At 42.5% G+C, this 19,931-nt stretch overlaps 1 protein-coding gene across 7 annotated transcripts in view; it reads right to left on the minus strand.

The window, feature by feature from the left end:
• Positions 1-19,931, minus strand: part of MAP7D2 (MAP7 domain containing 2) — a 124,603-nt gene that overhangs the window by 17,023 nt on the left and 87,649 nt on the right. For all 7 annotated transcript variants that reach the window (XM_073357061.1, XM_073357040.1, XM_073357051.1 and 4 more), the window contains 3 exons: positions 19,790-19,908; positions 4,691-4,926; positions 627-753 (listed from right to left, as the gene is read on the minus strand). In XM_073357061.1, coding sequence (XP_073213162.1) covers positions 627-753; positions 4,691-4,926; positions 19,790-19,908 — 482 coding nt within the window. The remainder of the gene's footprint in view (positions 1-626; positions 754-4,690; positions 4,927-19,789; positions 19,909-19,931) is intronic.

Genomic DNA, 19,931 nt, shown 5'->3' on the forward strand with positions numbered 1-19,931 from the left:
TGAAGGAGCAATGACAAGCTCTGAATTAAATTCCATTCAGTCCTCCAGGGCCAGAAGGATAGACACTTTAGATGTGTGAGAGGGTAAAGTGGGGAAAGAGTGAGAAGCCTCCGGCCTTCTACAGGGATAAAAACACACGTTTCTATTGCACTCGATATAAAAAGACTTGAGTAATTAGTTATTTAAGTCAAATTTTTAAAAACATGAGGGCCTAAGTTTAGGCTCCTGAGTAGCTGGCTTGATTTTCAAAAGTACTGAGCTCCCATAACAGATAAGCTCTTAGGGATTCTCTCTATTACTATGTGTTTGTGTAACCCACACACCCCCTAGGTGTGGTGTTCTGTGCCATCTAGCAGGGGCGGGGGGAAGGGGGAAGAAGAAAGAGAAAGAACAAGAAAGAGACAGAGGCTCTGCTCTATAGCCTTAGCTAGGAGTCAGTTGGCTTTAGAGGCTCCTGCACTAAGCTCCAGAGGTCCCAGGTTTGATCCCGCCCACCAACGACCAGGGTCTGTCAGCGTTACATTTGTACAGTACTTTTTTTATAATGGGCCACTGACCTTACATGTCGGGGTGCTAACGACGACCACCACGGTTTTCTTTAAAAAAAAAAAAAAGACAGCAAGTACCTTTCCCGCTTTTCTCTCTCCTGTCTCTCCTGTTCTTCTTGTTCTTTCAGCAGACGAGCCTGCCGTCTTTTCTCTGCCAGAATTTTTGTAGCTTCTTCTGCATCAGTAGTTCCTGCTGTGAGCTTCCCTGGTGGAGCATTGTGATTCGTCAGGAAATGAAAAAAGCAGCACAGTACATACATATTATACTTTATAACATGTATTCAATAAGCATGAAGAAAAGGAGGACTTGTGGCACCTTAGAGACTAACCAATTTATTTGAGCATGAGCTTTCGTGAGCTACAGCTCACTTCGTCGGATGCATACTGTGGAAACTGCAGAAGACATTATATACACAGAGACCATGAAACAATACCTCCTCCCACCCCACTCTCCTGCTGGTAATAGCTTATCTAAAGTGATCATCAAGTTGGGCCATTTCCAGCACAAATCCAGGTTTTCTCACCCCCCCCACCCCCTTTTTTCAAAAAAACACACACACAAACTCACTCTCCTGCTGGCAATAGCTCATCCAAACTGACCACTCTCCTTACAATGTGTATGATAATCAAGGTGGGCCATTTCCAGCATAAATCCAAGTTTAACCAGAACGCCGGGGGGGGGGGGGGGTAGAAAAAAACAAGGGGAAATAGGCTACCTTGCATAATGACTTAGCCACTCCCAGTCTCTATTTAAGCCTAAATTAATAGTATCCAATTTGCAAATGAATTTCAATTCAGCAGTTTCTCGCTGCAGTCTGGATTTGAAGTTTTTTTGTTGTAAGATAGCGACCTTCATGTCTGTGATTGCGTGACCAGAGAGATTGAAGTGTTCTCCGACTGGTTTATGAATGTTATAATTCTTGACATCTGATTTGTGTCCATTTATTCTTTTACGTAGAGACTGTCCAGTTTGACCAACGTACATGGCAGAGGGGCATTGCTGGCACATGATGGCATATATCACATTGGTGGATGTGCAGGTGAACGAGCCTCTGATAGTGTGGCTGATGTTATTAGGCCCTGTGATGGTGTCACAGGAAAAAGAACACAGAAGGAAAAAGATGACAGAAGGTACATCTACACTGCAATAAAAGACCTGCAGCATGGTTGTGGCTGGCCTAGGTTAGCTGAATTGGATTTACATGGCTAAAAATGGCAGTGCCGGTGTTTGAGCTCATTTTACATTTGGGGACAATGTATACCTTCAGATCAGCGGCACTGCTATGGGTACCCGCATGGCCCCACAGTATGCCAACATTTTTATGGCTGACTTAAAACAACGCTTCCTCAGCTCTCGTCCCCTAATGCCACTACTCTACTTGCGCTATATTGATGACATCTTCATCATCTGGACCCATGGAAAAGAAGCCCTTGAGGAATTCCACCATGATTTCAACAATTTCCATCCCACCATCAACCTCAGCCTAGTCCAGTCCACACAAGAGATCCACTTCCTGGACACTACGGTGCTAATAAACAATGGTCACATAAACACCACCCTATACCGGAAACCTACTGACTGCTATTCCTACCTACATGCCTCCAGCTTTCACCCTGACCACACCACACGATCCATCGTCTGCAGCCAAGCTCTGCGATACAACCGCATTTGCTCCAACCCCTCAGACAGAGACAAACACCTACAAGATCTCTATCAAGCATTCTTACAACTACAATACCCACCTGCGGAAGTGAAGAAACAGATTGATAGAGCCAGAAGAGTTCTCAAAAGTCACCTACTACAGGACAGGCCTAACAAAGAAAATAACAGAACGCCACTAGCCGTCACCTTCAGCCCCCAACTAAAACCCCTCCAATGCATTATTAAGGATCTACAACCTATCCTGAAGGATGACCCAACACTCTCACAAATCTTGGGAGACAGGCCAGTCCTTGCTTACAGACAGCCCCCCAACCTGAAGCAAATACTCACCAACAACCACATACCACACAACAGAACCACTAGCCCAGGAACCTATCCTTGCAACAAAGCCCGTTGCCAACTGTGCCCACATATCTATTCAGGGGACACCATCACAGGGCCTAATCACATCAGCCACACTATCAGAGGCTCGTTCACCTGCACATCCACCAATGTGATATATGCCATCATGTGCCAGCAATGCCCCTCTGCCATGTACATTGGTCAAACTGGACAGTCTCTACGTAAAAGAATAAATGGACACAAATCAGATGTCAAGAATTATAACATTCATAAACCAGTCGGAGAACACTTCAATCTCTCTGGTCACGCAATCACAGACATGAAGGTCGCTATCTTACAACAAAAAAACTTCAAATCCAGACTCTAGCGAGAAACTGCTGAATTGGAATTCATTTGCAAATTGGATACTATTAATTTAGGCTTAAATAGAGACTGGGAGTGGCTAAGTCATTATGCAAGGTAGCCTATTTCCCCTTGTTTTTTTCTACCCCCCCCCGAAGTTCTGGTTAAACTTGGATTTATGCTGGAAATGGCCCACCTTGATTATCATGCACATTGTAAGGAGAGTGGTCAGTTTGGATGAGCTATTGCCAGCAGGAGAGTGAGTTTTTGTGTGTGTGTTTTTTTGAAAAAAGGGGGTGGGGGGGTGAGAAAACCTGTATTTGTGCTGGAAATGGCCCACCTTGATTTTCATACACATTGTGAGGAGAGTGGTCACTTTGGATAAGCTATTACCAGCAGGAGAGTGAGTTTGTGTGTGTGGTTTTTGGAGGGGGGTGGGAGGGTGAGAAAACCTGGATTTGTGCTGTAAATGTCCCACCTTGATTATCATACACAGTTTAAAGAGAGTGGTCACTTTGGATGGGCTATTACCAGCAGGAGAGTGGGTTTGTGAGGGGGGTGGGGCGGAGGATGAGAAAACCTGGATTTGTGCTGGAAATGGCCCAACTTGATGATCACTTTAGATAAGCTATTACCAGCAGGAGAGTGGGGTGGGAGGAGGTATTGTTTCATGGTCTCTGTGTATATAATGTCTTCTGCAGTTTCCACAGTATGCATCCGATGAAGTGAGCTGTAGCTCACGAAAGCTCATGCTCAAATAAATTGGTTAGTATCTAAGGTGCCACAAGTACTCCTTTTCTTTTTGCGAATACAGACTAACACGGCTGTTACTCTGAAACCTGTCAATAAGCATGTTATCTTTTCGCAGTAGCCTACTGTTTCCCTTTCCCCCATATCCACCTCACAAGTACTTTTTTTATATCCCTCATGCACTGGAAAAGTCTTAGGGTGGGGTCTTTATTTTGTGTATGTCTATAAAGTACCAGGCACTTTAAAGAGGCTGACACAGACATAGAAATAAGATTAATATAAAAATAACTTCATTGTGTGGTGAAGTATTTTAGGTCACAACTGCTGTAGAGATTGAGTAGTATCTTAAAAGAAAGAAGTAGGCAATATTTTCAAGTGGCATCCACTGTCGAGCTAAATGGACCCTGATCCTGCTCAGGCAGAGCCCAGTACTTCAGGGAAGTACCAGACAGAATAAAGGTAAGTTCTGAAAACCTGTCTGAAGTGTAAGGAGTGATCAAGGAGCTCATTTTTCTAAGGACCATTGACTTCAAATGATTAGCACAGCTGAAGCCGAAGCACCTTGTTAGCATGAAAAACAAAAATGGAAAAAAAAGGGGATGTTTAACTGACCATTTTGATATGAAGAGAATAGTAAAGAAAAAAGTTTTAATCCAAAAGTGGCAAGATTATAATAATAATAATAATAATTTTTAAAAAAGCCTAGACTAGGCTTCTAAATCCACACTTGGGCATCTAAATAAGGTGACCTGATTTTCAAAACCATGCATCCTTGATGACAATGGCTAACTTCAGGCTCTTATTTTTGAAAACCTTGGTCCATGAGATTCAGTGATGGGAATCCTCAGTTTGGCCACCTCATATTGCATTTTTATCATTAAGAGTTTATCCATGTCGCCACAGTGGAAATTATATAACTAGTGATCTCAATAGATACTCCAAACTTCAGATTTACAAGTAGCTTTAGGAAAAGAAAGAAATGCCCTTGTTTAAAAGTATCATGTACCAGTAGCAGCTTTAGATAGATCCTTGCAGCAAAACCCACCTTCACCGCTTTCAGTCTTTCCTGCAGAAGGCACATGTTTCTCAGCAACTGCTTGGCCCACCTCCTCCTCAGTGGAAGATAGCTGGGGTTTGTGGCTAGTGGTGTTCTCTTTCTCCTTGTCTGCTTTCTTTTTAGGAGTCTCCTGGTTGAGATTAGAGATGACACGGTGCTTCACAGGAGATGCAGGATATTGTTTAACGTTTTTAGGAGACTGTGGATACGTCTTTGTAACTGTCCTGGGGTTGGGGAGGGAGAGGGAGGAAGAAAGGGAAAGAAAAGTCACACACACCATAAATTATATGTGATTTAGTATGAAGTTCTATCTTAACAGATATTTGCTACTCCTTTCTTGTAGGCTTTGACACAGTAGCTCAGACTATCAAGGAAATGAAATGTTAGTGATAAGGAGAAAGAAAAGGAGTACTTGTGGCACCTTAGAGACTAACCAATTTATTTGAGCATGAGTTTTCGTGAGCTACAGCTCACGAAAGCTCATGCTCAAATAAATTGGTTAGTCTCTAAGGTGCCACAAGTACTCCTTTTCTTTTTGCGGATACAGACTAACACGGCTGCTACTCTGAAACCAGAAAGAAGTAGGCAATATTTTCAAGTGGCATCCACTGTCGAGCTAAATGGACCCTGATCCTGCTCAGGCAGAGCCCAGTACTTCAGGGAAGTACCAGACAGAATAAAGGTAAGTTCTGAAAACCTGTCTGAAGTGTAAGGAGTGATCAAGGAGCTCATTTTTCTAAGGACCATTGACTTCAAATGATTAGCACAGCTGAAGCCGAAGCACCTTGTTAGCATGAAAAACAAAAATGGAAAAAAAAGGGGATGTTTAACTGACCATTTTGATATGAAGAGAATAGTAAAGAAAAAAGTTTTAATCCAAAAGTGGCAAGATTATAATAATAATAATAATAATTTTAAAAAAGCCTAGACTAGGCTTCTAAATCCACACTTGGGCATCTAAAGGATGATAAGGAGAGTGTGTTTATATATAGATATAGAAATAGAAGAGTATGTAACTTACTGGCTTGAATTTATTGAATTTATTATATATACATACGTACACGCCCCACCCCACATGTCTAAAGATTTACCTGGAGTAGGCCAGGTTTGATCCCGATCACTCATTAAGTGCTTCGATCAGCATCATCCCTATCATAAACTGGACACTGAAAACTCAGGTATTAGAAATTTTTTTGTTGCACTGTGTAAGCAGTGGCAATGGTGCTGACGATGGATTTTGGGTAAGCACATGCCATAGATAGCTTATCATCATAACACTCTGTCCAAGGTGTGATTTTTATGCTATTTCCTTAAAAATATGCACATATTAAAGAACAGAGATTACAAGGAAACAAACATGGATAAGAGGAAATACTATCTGTTATTTATATAGCATCAATAATGTGCTAAATACTTTAAATACTTGTAAAGTTGACAAAAAATCCTGTACAATTCTCTGCCTTAGAATACTGATGCAAACGGTTTATTATCTTTCAAAAAATATAAATTATATGAACTCCATATTAAAAATATCGATATTAAGAGAGCATATATATATATATATATATATATATATATATATATATATATGAATATATATATTCACTTTGCACCCTTGAGGCTATGCAATTATGATACAATTTTAATTACATAATCACATTTTTCATATAACATAATAGAATATACAATTTCCTGTACCATAGTATAATGTTTTCTATAACCTTATTCAGGGAGCTACCACACATAGCAAATTTCAACAAGTTATGAATAACTGAAAATAAATGGGTTAAATGGACACCTTTATGCAAATGTATCTGCAGCTTGAAGTGATCAGACACTACTATAAGAATAGGATCTTGAACTGCACTAGCCAAGATAGCAAGTTTTAGGGGTTATTATCTCCATGTTTCAGGTCATAAATTGATCACCAGGAAAAGTTTCTTTCCCTCGTGTTGTTTTGCACCATTAGTTGCATTATTGTCATCTTTAAAGGCCACTCTCAGACCCAAGTCAGCTAATCTGGAGCAGTGCAATCCAGGGAAGAAGAGGAGCTGCAGGGAGGCTGGACAGCAATGCTGAGGCAATACAGCAGTGTGGAGACAAAAAGCCATTATGCCAATGCCCCTTGGGTCTCTCAGATTCCCCAAGATCCATGGATTTGGGGATAGACAGCCCTGAGCCCCCAAATAAAGGATCAGAAGGAAACTGTTTTCACTGAGTTTCTATTCCCCTGCATGGATTACTCACAGTTAAGGGAGTATTAGACCCTACGAATACAAGGGTTGTTTTTTGAGAGAGAGAGAGAGAGAGAGAGAGAGAGAATGAACATTGATATGTGGAAATAACTTGATTAACTAGTTAAAGCTCTGGGAAGATCAGTACAATGCAGTTTTGGAATACCACGCCTACCCCTCCCATACAAATTACAGTCCAGATTTTGTATAATCATCTTGAACATAGCAAATAATTCAACAGACATCACTAGGTTAGATTTCAAAGTAGCAGCCATGTTAGTCTGTATCTGTAAAAAGAAAAGGAGGACTTGTGGCACCTTAGAGACTAACAAATTTATTAGAGCATAAGCTTTCGTGAGCTACAGCTCAATTCATCGGATGCATACAATGCAAAATATAGTGGGGAGATTTTATATACACAGAGAACATGAAACAATGGGTGTTACCATACAGACTGTAACAAGAGTGATCAGGAAAGGTGAGCTATTACCAGCAGGAGAGCGGGGGGAACCTTCTGTAGTGATAATCAAGGTGGGCCATTTCCAGCACTTTACAAGAACAGTAGGAGGGGAAATAAACATGGGGAAATAGTTTTACTTTGTGTAATGACACATCCACTCCCAGTCTTTATTCAAGCCTAACTTAATTGTATCCAGGTTGTAAATTAATTCCAATTCAGCAGTCTCTCGCTGGAGTCTGTTTTTGAAGTTTTTTTGTTGAAGAATTGCCACTTTTAGGTCTGTAATCGAGCAACCAAAGAGACTGAAGTGTTCTCCGACTCGTTTCTGAATGTTATAATTCTTGACGTCGGATTTGTGTCCATTTATTCTTTTACGTAGAGACTGTCCAGTTTGGCCACTGTACATGGCAGAGGGGCATTGCTGGCACATGATGGCATATATCACATTGGTAGATGCGCAGGTGAACGAGCCTCTGATAGTGTGGCTGATGTGATTAGGCCCTGTGATGGTGTCCCCTGAATAGATATGTAGACACAGTTGGCAACGGGCTTTGTTGCAAGGAAAGGTCCCTGGGTTAGTATTTTTGTTGTGTGGCGTGTGGTTGCTGGTGAGTATTTGCTTCAGGTTGGGGGGCTGTCTGTAAGCAAGGACTGGCCTGTCTCCCAAGATCTGTGAGAGTGATGGGTCATCCTTCAGGATAGGTTGTAGATCCTTGATGATGCGTTGGAGAGGTTTTAGTTGGGGGCTGAAGGTGATGGCTAGTGACGTTCTGTTATTTCTCTTTGTTGGGCCAGTCCTGTAGTAGGTGACTTCTGGGTAATCTTCTGTCTCTGCCAATCTGTTTCTTCACTTCAGCAGGTGGGTATTGTAGTTTAAGAACGCTTGATAGAGATCTTGTAGGTGTTTGTCTCCTTTTCTTTTCACTTGGTTAGACTAACTTTTCAATCTGAGGAGGGACAGATTTCTCTATCTTCTCAACTAGCCCCTTAAGTTTATAGGAATAATTTTCTGGGGGTCAAAGCATGGCATCTCCTCTAGTCTGACTGTAGAAACATTTGTCTGGAGAAGGAGGGAGTGAGAAAGAGACTCTAGAAGGCCCTCCTCTCCTACAAGCTCATGGAGTCAGAAGGCCGAAGGCTTGGGGAGGATTCTCCAGGGGTGAGAGGAAATGGGAACCTGTGCAGACAGTGCCTTCTCATGCACATCCACTGCTAGGATCTGTGGGCACAGTCGCCTGTTCTTGGCACAGCTGAGCATGGAAAGCATAAGCATTGAGCTTATGCTCAAATAAATTGGTTAGTCTCTAAGGTGCCACAAGTACTCCTTTTCTTTTTGCGAATACAGACTAACACGGCTGTTACTCTGAAACTAGTCAAGGAAGGATTGTCTTATTGAAAGACTTGGCAAGTTGACAGAAAGTTACAAAGAGCAAAGTCCTTTTTTTGTAACCTTTGCTTTACTTTAGAAGTAAACTATCAAACATCTTTGAAGACTCTACTTAATATTTAACAAGGAGCAATAGATAAACACTCTATATAAATTTTTGCCTGACTCAACCTTTAAGTTTCTCCTTATCCACTCCATAAATACAAAGTAAATTTGAAATTAGGCAATTTTACCTGCAAGACTTTCTATTGGATTACTATTGTATATTTACAATTACTATATTTAGAAAATGTATCCAGAAATAGGTGAGGAATTTACAGTTAACCCTAAGTGAAACCCACCATAAGAAGCAGCAATTAAGAGATGTGCACATTGTCATCTCTCCTTCCGACCTATCCTACTGAGCCATTCATTCGACAAAGGAAATGTGCACAAAAACTTGGCATTGCAGAATGGTGTGGAGGGCTATACAGCCTTGCAAAATCTGCAATACCACTGCGTACAAACAGAATGAAATGACAAAGTTTCTATGTACTATGGTTCTGTTCATACAAATTTGCACTTAAAACCCTGGGCCCAAATTTTTGTATGTAAAACTGGAACTACCCAATTTTGTATGAACAAATTTGTCTTTTGCACGCACAAGTGACTGCACAAACATTTAAATCTCTTTGAAAATGTATCTCTCAGTGAGTAATTATATATGAATTCAATTGGACTTCCCCTCCCAGACTCGTCCTTTTCCACTGTTAAAAACTGTATTATTTTCCCCACATCCTCCAGTATTGCAATCTTGGTGTCATGCAACTCCTATCTCTTCTCCCTCCACATATAGCCTGATAATTAATCCTGCAATTTGATTTTTAATATCAGTAAAATAAACTGCTCCTCTTCATTCTAATTAAAAAGACTGTTAAGTAAACTAAGTAATCCTTTAGCAGTGACAAAAAAAACAAGCATGGACAAGGGTCATCTACCACTTTGATTAGGACAACCTCTCCTTCATGGCATTCTGCTCCAGCCTCTCCTTATGCTGAAAAAGTCATGGGTTCTGCTACTTTAGCAGTGCCATGTGCCTTTTTGAATTCCTGCACTGGCTTTCCTTCAGCGTCCACCTCCTAACTTCTGATTCCCATCCTTATGGTGCTGTACAACCCTGCTCCTGCCTATCATTTGAATCTCTCCTTCAAACACAGCTTCTGTGAGGCGTTTCAGAATAGCACACAACAGGAATTTAACTATTCTAAGGGTATGTCTACAATAGGAAAATAATTCACATTTAGAAACATGTGAGCTAACTTTTTTTAAACCTGAACTTTGCATCTAGCACAGACACAGTTTGAAAGTGTGTTCGCTGATCATGGTTGACCCTAGTGGGGAGCCCAGGCTTGGCCACAACCAGCTAACACACTTTTAAACTGTGTTTGTACTAGGTGCAAAGTCCTTGTTTAAAATCAGGTTATCAAACATGTTTTCAGACATGACCTATTTTCTCAGGGTAACATTTACAAATCACTTACATGATTTAGATATCCAAGTTCTATTTTCAGAAGTAATGTGGCACTTAGGAACCTGATTTTCATGGAAAGTCATTTTTCAAAATGAGACTTAGGTTCCGTTAAAAGATATGCCCCTAGTCTAGACAGGCCTGAAGTGGGGGGAGGGGGAATTATGTATCCAAACAACTTCTTTAACATTCCACTCTCCAAGCAAAGCCTATTGACCGAACTTTCCCCTTTTTGTTCTTTGCACTCCCCTTCTATCTGAGTGTGTCCAAATTTCATTTGAGTTCGAACATAAAACATTTCCTTGAGGAAATGACCTTGTTTTATTCACACGTAAAATATCATGTACACCTATGACACAAAATAAATAAATAAAAATAAATGAAGTATATCAGCTACATAGAGAAACCCTTTCAGCTTTCGTGTGCGCACACGCATGTGCGGTAATGTTCAAGGTTAAAGCTAAAACCGTCCCTATATTTTTTATTTAAAAATTTGTAAATAAAAACTGATAGCCATCCCTCAGTCTATCCTTTTCTGTTGCACAGAGGATATTACTTCCCAACCAGATTGCATTCACCCTCTGCCTCAGTTTCTTGGATCACCTTTTCCATTTCAGAACACATTTCTGGCAACTCTGTTTTAGGTGTTGTAACAGGAGGAGAAACAGTCACATAACTAAGGCGGAGTCATCACGTTTAGCATTACCACAGCAGTAATTGTATTCTGATTAAGGGATGACAACAAGTTTATATTAAAGAGGTTGGTAGGGAAGGAGCCTAGTAACGAGCAATTAAATCTCTTGATCTACTTTGAGGACCAGGACAGAAGGCACCGCATACTACACTGAAGCCAAAACGTGAGTTAAAATGGTAACTTGAGTAATAAATCTCGCCACATTTTCTTGTGTGGTTGTCTGAGGAGAGGAAAGGAGAACAGTGGTTGACTTGCTTTGATATTTGCTAAAAGCCAGAAATAAAACCTATAACTCAACTGTAAAAATGACAATATTGCAGTGTGACAGAGGAACAGCTGTTCCACAAAATTTATATCAGCAATAAGAATCTGCATTCTGAAGTTTTCAAATCCCACAGTAGGTGCCAGTCAGAAATATAGAAAAAGGAACATTGCTTTGATTTGATGGTTTTTTTCTTTGCATTTAAGAGCACCGTAAATTGACACCTCTAGCATTCCTCTATTCCAAGATGCCAGTAGGGGTCATTATTTGAAGCAAGTTTCTCCTTTTCTCCTCTTCTTTTTTCTCTTCACTGAAAGGATTAACCCAAATGTCTAGAGCCCTGAGTGGATACAAAAATTTGTACACACATCTGATCTGCAAAACTTGTCTGCAGATATCCGCGGATTTGCAGGGCTTTACTAACAGCTCCACAGGTCACCGCGCAGTGAGGCAGGGCTATGCCAAGCACCTGCTTCCCAACTGCCCTCCACTTCTCCCCAGAGACCTCCTGCCCTGCCACCCAGGCTGTACCTCCTTCACCACTCCAGGCAGGGAGACTACAATCCTGGGCCCTCATATACAGCACCGCCCTCCCAGTGGGAGGCTCAGACACCCCTACGCAGCTGCGGTGGCTCTAACGCACACAGACCAGGCCAGGATAGACAGTGGCAACAACTACTCTCCTCGCAGTGCCTGCTGTCGCTGCCCACTAATTTAAAAGTGCAACCACATCTCTTTCAAAATGGTGTTTGGCTCTCTCCCTTCTGGGAATTGTAGTTCACCTCCTCTGTCTGAGCAAGCTGGGGACAACTCCTCCCATATTGCCACATATCGCAGCCGGCTGCTTCGTGATTCAGAGAGCCAAGCTGGAGCCTGAGGGCTGGGTGACAGCCGCTCCATTCAGGTGAGTGTGTGATGCAGAGCCTTACACAGATACAAAATTTGTATCCTCATCTGAGCCGTGAACCGCAACAATGGCCTGTGGATACAAAGCAGATATCCGTGGATTTGCAGGGCTCTTTGAATGTGTGGATAGAAAACAGGATTATAGAAAAAAGTATATATAAAGGAATCTTTGGCATGATCCATACACTCTCTTTCTTGATGGTTTGGTGGTGGTGGTGTTCTTTATTTTGTTTGGTGAACTAGAAACAGGGAATGCAATCCTAGAAGGAAGATGGAAGCTTAGGGTACTTTATGACTCATGGGATCAGGCTGAGAGAGACAAGAAAATTATATAGAAAAGGATCCTTTACCAATGACAAATAAACCCCAGGAGGAATTGGTAACACAGTAAGTTACCTGAATGTAAATACATGAAGCAGGGACAGCTGTGGAAGAGGCATTCTCCTCCCACCTACAGCATGGAATTTTTCTGATAGGCTAATTAACATACCCACCTTTCCTCCCTGTTCTGACAAACCTTCCTTTAGCAGTGTTCTGGAGGGAGCTGGGGGGAGACCCTGTCAGCATAACTCTTGCTGTTGCTGTACTGACATGGCACCAGAAGAAGCAGAGCAAGGGCAAACACCAACACAGGGGCACAAGCCCTCCAAAGGGTCTGAGGATTCACTGGTGTTTGTGGGTCAACACCTGCCACTTTTCAGGGGGGGAAAGATGACCCCAGCATGGCAGAAGAATGTGCAGGAAACTCCACAGGAGGAGTTCTGAGGTTGTTTTAGCTGAAGCAAGGACAGGTGAGATATATGTCCTGCTGCACCAGAAGATTCATAAGGCTTCAAAATACACAAGAACAAAAAAATAAAAAAATCTAAGTCTCTCAATATGTGCCAGTCAGAGGTCACGTCCAATTTTATCTAAAGGGAGTAGGGAAGAGAACAATGTGTTGCTTTAAAAGCCAGATTCACAACAGCTCATGAATTGGAAGACCATGCTGTAGTTTAGAAGGCTGATATTAAATCAGAAATGAATAGCTCAGACATCCTGTTTGTTTTATGTCCACTTTAATTCAAACCCAAGAGACTGCCATACTTTCAGGTTTTTCTTTTTGAAAGGATGCTGTCAGACTATTCTTTAGCATTACCATGTCTGCTTTTTACAGTTCATAATTTGTAATATTTTCTCAAGAGCCTGGATGCAAATTTCCCCCATTGCCCTATTATTGTTCATTTCTTCCTTTCATTACTAATAGTTAAGACTAAGATTATGTCATGGAATCCGTGATTTCCACGGCCTCCATGACACTGGGGGCCCTGCAGCTGACCAGCAACTGCTGGCGGGGGGGGACCCTGCAGCAGCAGCCCAACTTCCGCAGACGGTGTGGGACCCCCGGCAGCTGACCAGCTGCCGTTGACCCTTGAGCTGCCCAGCTGCCACTGCTGGCAGGGTCCCCCTTGCAGTGTCTCAGTCGCTGCAAGCAGCCGGAACCCCCTCCCCCACAGCTCCCAGCCATCGCCAGCGGCGGCAGAGGGACCCCCAGAGCTGTTCAATTTATTTGAGCATAAGCTTTCGTGAGCTACAGCTCACTTCATCGGATGCATCCGATGAAATGAGCTGTAGCTCACGAAAGCTTATGCTCAAATAAATTGGTTAGTCTCTAAGGTGCCACGAGTCCTCCTTTTCTTTTTGCGAATACAGACTAACACGGCTGTTACTCTGAAACAGAACTGTTCAGTGGCTGCAGGCAGGCAGGCCGCCCCCCCCCCACAGCTCCCCAGCCTCCATTGCTGGCAGCATCCCCCACCCCCACAGCTCCCCTGCCGCCGTGGGTGGTGGGGAACCCCCGCAGCTCTGAGTCCTGCAGGGAGACCCCTTCCAGCCACTGGGAAATGATATCCCTTGCAGCTCCCAGCTGCGGGGTGGGGAGGGGAGGGGAGGGAGGTTGCTAGACCCTCCTCCCTCCGCATTTTGTCAGGGATGTTTTTAGTAAAAGTCAGGGACAGATCATGGGCTTCCGTGGTTTTTTATTTATTGCCCATGATCTGTCCCTGATTTCTACTACAAATAGCCATGACAAAATATTAGCCTTACTAATAGTGCACGAACCAACACAGCTTTGCCTGGCTTTACTACTTTGTCTGAATATCCTCATCAGTTAAGTCAACACATCTCTGAAACTGGTGTGTCTCAGTGCCTTCTGTTAGCTGACTATCTCTGAAGCAGGTAAACTTTAAATATTGTAGATCCAACAATTAATATGTGGCTTTACTTTATTTCTCTCCTTCCCTCAGTCAAGACAACATTGGGTTGAAAATCAAGGTAGCATACTGAATGGATTAAAAACTGGTTAACTGATGGATCTAAAAATGTAACTGTTAACAGGGAATTAATCACTGAACACGGGTATTTCTAGTGGGGTCTTGTATGGATCTTTTCAAAACTTTAAAAAAAAACTGATTTCAATACCATTATGGCCATGTTCCTGCAATTTGATCCATGAAGATAGATCCTGAGCCCATACAGAACCCCTCCCACATGGATCAAATTGCAGGATTGGGCCATAGTTAGTAAGCTTGACTGGCAGCAAAAATCTATATTGGTTGAGCAACAGAAGCCAGAGCATACTGGTAAACAAACACAGATCAGAAAAAGAAGACAACCACCCAAGGAGAACCTTCACTGGGTTCACTTTTCCATCTTTTAAAAAAAAAAAATATATATATATATATATATATATATATATATATATATATATATATATATACACACACACACATATACATACACACTGTACATCAAGTGTCCTACAGGAAACAATATGTTACGAAGTATGAAAATTTGCAGATGCTTGAACAGGTTGGGGCCTGTCAGTTCTCAGGAGGACTATGGCTGGGCCCAAAGAAAGTTAGAAGAAATGGGGACTTGTGCAGACAGGCAGATCAAATGTAAACAGAGAAAAACTGGCAAGGAAACAATAATTTTAAACAGACACATGCTTCTAGATACTGATCTGAGAGATAATCTAATGGCCTGAACAGAGGACTTGGGGCCAAAACTTCTGCTTTCTATTCCTGGCCCTAGCACTGGCTCCCTCTATGGCTTATGTCTTATGGCAAGTCAATTAGGGCTAAATCCTGCTTGTTTTACTCAGGCAAGTAGTCCCACTGACTTCAGTGGAACTTCTCAGTTGACTAAAGGCAAGCCCAATGTGGCCTTCAATCACTCGGTCTATCCATAAAATAGGGTAATACTTATCTACCCACCCTTATAGGAATGTTATGAAAATTAGCTGATGTTTTCAAGATCTTTGAAGATGAAGAGAGCTATAAAAGTGCTAAGTATTATTGACCTGGGGAAGTATCTTGAAGGTGATAAACACTTAAAATAATCAATATCCACTAGCAACTGAGAAATTAAAAAGAATTCCTTGTTTTTGACAAGCTATCCCACTCTGTCAACTTCCCTGCCCATTAACAGACTTCCATATTAAGTAAGATTATCATTCTAAACTTTTCTGTGCTTCATGCCATTTCCTGACTTGTCTAATTTCACACAATTTTGTATACTTCCTCGTCTTCTAATTAGTGTTCTTTTGGCATCTCCTTTATACCCCATTTTGCCTCATCATATTATCACTCTTTCATTCTTCTTGTACTCCTGGGGGAATTCTGTACCACTGCGCAATGCAGAATTTCCTTTCCCCCACAGACATGGGCTGCAGAGCCCAGCTCGCACATAGAAGACACTGCTGGGAGAGGTAGCTAGAGGTTTCCTGGCAGCTGCAGTTCCCTGCATTTCCTGAGGGAAGGAGACAGTGGTATGCAGGAAACTCCATGCAAGCACGGGACTGAGCATCAAGCTGTTTCTTCCTCTGGATCCCTGGGCTCTGGGGCAGGGGACGGTGTCTGGGCTGGGCGGGGGCACGGCTGGGCTCTGGGGAGGGGATTCAGGTATCTAGGCAAGGGAGGACCCCATTGCTGGGCTCTGGGGGTCGTGGTGCAGGTATATTACCTTGGGGGGTAGGGGTGGGGTGGCTGAGGATGGGCTCTGTGGGGGAGGGGTTGTTGGTGTCTGACACCATGGCTGGGCTCTGGGTGGGGGGGAGGGTGCAGAGAAACAGGAATTAGGTTGTCATAGGGGTTTCTTTGACTCTACTCCTGGGGGAATTTGTGTGTGTCTCTGTATTGTTACAGACATATTTGTTGACAGGCATTTTGAAATAAATTATCAAAATAATTGAAACTGGTGTGATTATGTGGTGTTATTTTGACAACATTTGCAGAATTTTACAATATTGTGTGCAGAATTTTTAAACAAATTTTAATTTTTTGGTGCCGAATGCCCCCAGGAATATTCTTGGCCCTTTTAGTGGAACAAGCTTCTTTCTTTTAATCATTTCACTAGGTCTTTGTCCAAATGTAATTGTGGATGTTCTCATTATTCATATAAGTGTCTATTTTAAAAAATATCTAAATTCTTGGCTTCAATCTTTTATGTTAACTAGTTTCATAGGTTAAAGGCATTGAAAAATAAAGTATTTCCTTTATCAGTTACAAGTTTGGTGCCTTTCAGATTCATTGAATGTCCCCTTGTTCCATGATATGAGAAAAGGTAAATCAGGTACTACTATTCTCCCACTTTGTACCATTCATTAGTTTGTATCTCTCGATCATGTCCCTTCTTATTTATCATCTCTCTAAACTAAACATTTTCATTGTCTACTCATCCAGAAGTGTTTCCACGTCGCTACTCTCGCATTCCTGAACCTCCTCTATTTCTTGTATATGTAACCCTTCTGCCCGACAGAGTTGGCAGCAACACGGGCCGGGTTCAATATCTAGGGGATCCATTCCAACAACACAATGCAAACCGGCTCGAGCCCCCACCCAGTGACCTGGGACAAATATATACCACCCCCGCTGGGCGCCTCCAAGAGGCAATACTTCCCCTCTGGCAAGCACATAGTCTGAGTGTAGCAAAAAGCCTTTTAATAACAGAGAGAAACAATGTGGCATTATGTTGGGGAAACACCACCAACAGGATTCATAACACAACCCATGAGCAAAAAAAAAGCCCACCCCAAGCAAATTGGGGCATGCCCCTTTCCCTTTGGTTCTTGAGTCCAGCAACCCCAAATCACCCAAAGTCCCAAAAGTCCAATGACCCAAAAGTCTCTGTCCCTGGTCAGGGCAGCCCCAGAGTTCGAAAGTTTATCTGCGGAGCTTTACCTCCCAACCTGGGTGGAGATGGGGGCGGGGGTAAGAGGCACCTTACATGATCTGAAGCTGAGCGCCCCATAGCGGCGCTCCACTCCGCCAGCCGCCCCACAAACTCCTTCGCTCAGCTCCGCTCTGCGGCCCACCAGCAGCTCCCGGCGTCCTATGAACTGCTCCACCAGCCGGTCCACAAGGCACTCCAGCCATCCCGCAAACTGCTCCACAATATATCTTCAAGCTCCCCCACTACTTAAAACAACGCTCAGTGATTTCAGCTCTTAGTCAGTTCAGCTCTTTGGTGAATTCAGCTTGTAGTAGGGGAGCCTCAGTGCTGGTGCACCCTTGGCCCAAAGTGAGCTCAGCAGCCTGTAACTAGACTCCTAATGGAATCAAAATTAGCTCTGATATTCCACAGTGGAGAGAGGAGGAAGTGCAATTAGCATGTAAGGCCCTCACCCAGGGGCCCATGCCACCAAGTGTTAATACTTGTCCCCAGCCTCTCTCAATTCACAGAGTTTTGGAACCCATGACCCTTGCCTAGCGAGTGCTACTTAGTTGATGGTGAGTCCCTCCATCAAAACAAAAGGCCAAGTACAGTTCCAAGCACAGTTCCCATAATCAGGGTAATAACAATTTATTCTTCCTACCCCAATAACAGAGACACTGGGGATCCCACAGCAGCCAAAGTGACCATTTGGGCAGCTTCTAGACCATTATGGCCTCATTCTAGGGGGGGGGGGGGTGTGCCTCTGCAAATGAGATCGGCCCCTGAAGTTCTTTTCCACAACTTGCCACACCTCACCACCAGATGTCAGGGTGGAGCTCATCCTGACACTGCTTACATCTATCTATGAGATAGGATGATTGAACTGTTAAGGAATACCATCATTTAAGAAATACCATCATTTTTATAATATTTTTGGAATTATTTTACATCCTATCAACTAATTTTTGTTTACATTTTTGACTGCCATCACACACGGAGCAGAAGTTTTCCCTGAACTGTCCAAAATGATGCTTAAAAAATTGGGTCCTCTGCAGAGTTGCCTTTTCATTCTTCAATGTTACATGAATTTGTCTCAGTCCAAATTCATGTGGCACCAACATTTGGAACATACAAGTCTTTACTGTATATTTAAATACGATATTTGATTGTGACCCAGGATGGAAACATGAATTAAGAATGTTTTGTGGCTGAGTGTCAGGGGTCTTCTGGAAGGTACAAGATGTGCATCAATACAGGCTATGTCTACACTGAAAGGCAGGGGTGCGATTCCTTTGCTTATGTATACACACTCGCACTAACTCGTGAGTGTAAACAGCAATAGGAGCCGTGGAGCATCAGTAGCGGCAGTGAAGGCAGAGCTGAGCCATGCTGAGTATGGCTCAGGAGGATTTGCGCTCGGCATGGCTCAACTGTGCCTCCGCTCCCACTGTTGGTGCCACCCTGGTTACACTGCTGTTTATACTCATGTTCGCTCCATGAGAGTTCGCACAAATGTGTCCACCCAAGTAGGTGTAATTCCACCCTTAGCTCGTAGCAGAGACATAGCCACAGTGTCAAAGGCTAGACTGCTTTTGGAAATGTCTCCATGAATTCTCCACACTATTTTGTCTGACTAACACTAAACTTACATGCACAAAACTCTTCTGTTAAGAGGCCACACGCAAAAAGTTTGAAAGAGAGGGAGGGTTGAGTTTTTGTTTGTTATTGTTGTTAAAGATGGGTGTGTGCCGAACTGGACTCATGTGGCATCAGCATGTGGCAAGGTTAAAAACCTTTGTGCTAATTAGAAAAAGGAGATCATATCATAGATGGATGAGACTGAGGTATGAATGTTCCAAGGGGCACAGAAAAAATGGGTAAAACAGAACTGTTCTAGGCAGTCATCACCTCAAACACAATAGTACATTGACCTAAAGAAAGAAAGGATCAAGCTAAAAGGACGTTAAGGATAAATTTCTTTAGATGAAGGGTAATAAATTTGTTTGTGAACTGGACTGCCATGGTCAGCAATAGAAACTGCAACATTAAATGTATCAGAAAAGGAGTTAGACTAATCTGTAGTGTTTGTACTCTTGCCAATTTCTTTCTTCTTAGATAGAGAAGGATGGGTTTAACCCCTCCCCCTCAACACACACCCCCAATTTCTATGCTACATAACTAAAGACAGGCTAATTCAACCAGATTTAACATGAGCTACCAAATGGAAGGCTAACATCAATCAGTTCATGAGTGGGACTAAGAAAGATGAAGAGAAATGTTATCAGACAGCCATTAACACAATAATATATAAAAAAATGAGAACTCAAATTAATCTGGATTTTAATCAAAATTTCTAAGGAAGCCCCTGAGCAGTTAATGGTTTTCCTACGGCAACAGGGACAGTCTTAGAAAGTACTGAAGCAATGAGAAAATATTCATACTTCGGTGATGCAGATCTTTTAGACATGCTTGCAGGAGAATCAGATCTTCTCAGTGGGGATCCCACGCCAGATGATGAAACAGGTGTTGTGGGTCGCTTCTCTCTCTTTATCTTTTCAGTCTAGAAAAAGAAATTCAGGTGTT

The sequence above is a fragment of the Lepidochelys kempii genome, chromosome 1, assembly GCF_965140265.1.
Source record: "Lepidochelys kempii isolate rLepKem1 chromosome 1, rLepKem1.hap2, whole genome shotgun sequence".
NCBI lineage: Eukaryota > Metazoa > Chordata > Testudines > Cheloniidae > Lepidochelys > Lepidochelys kempii.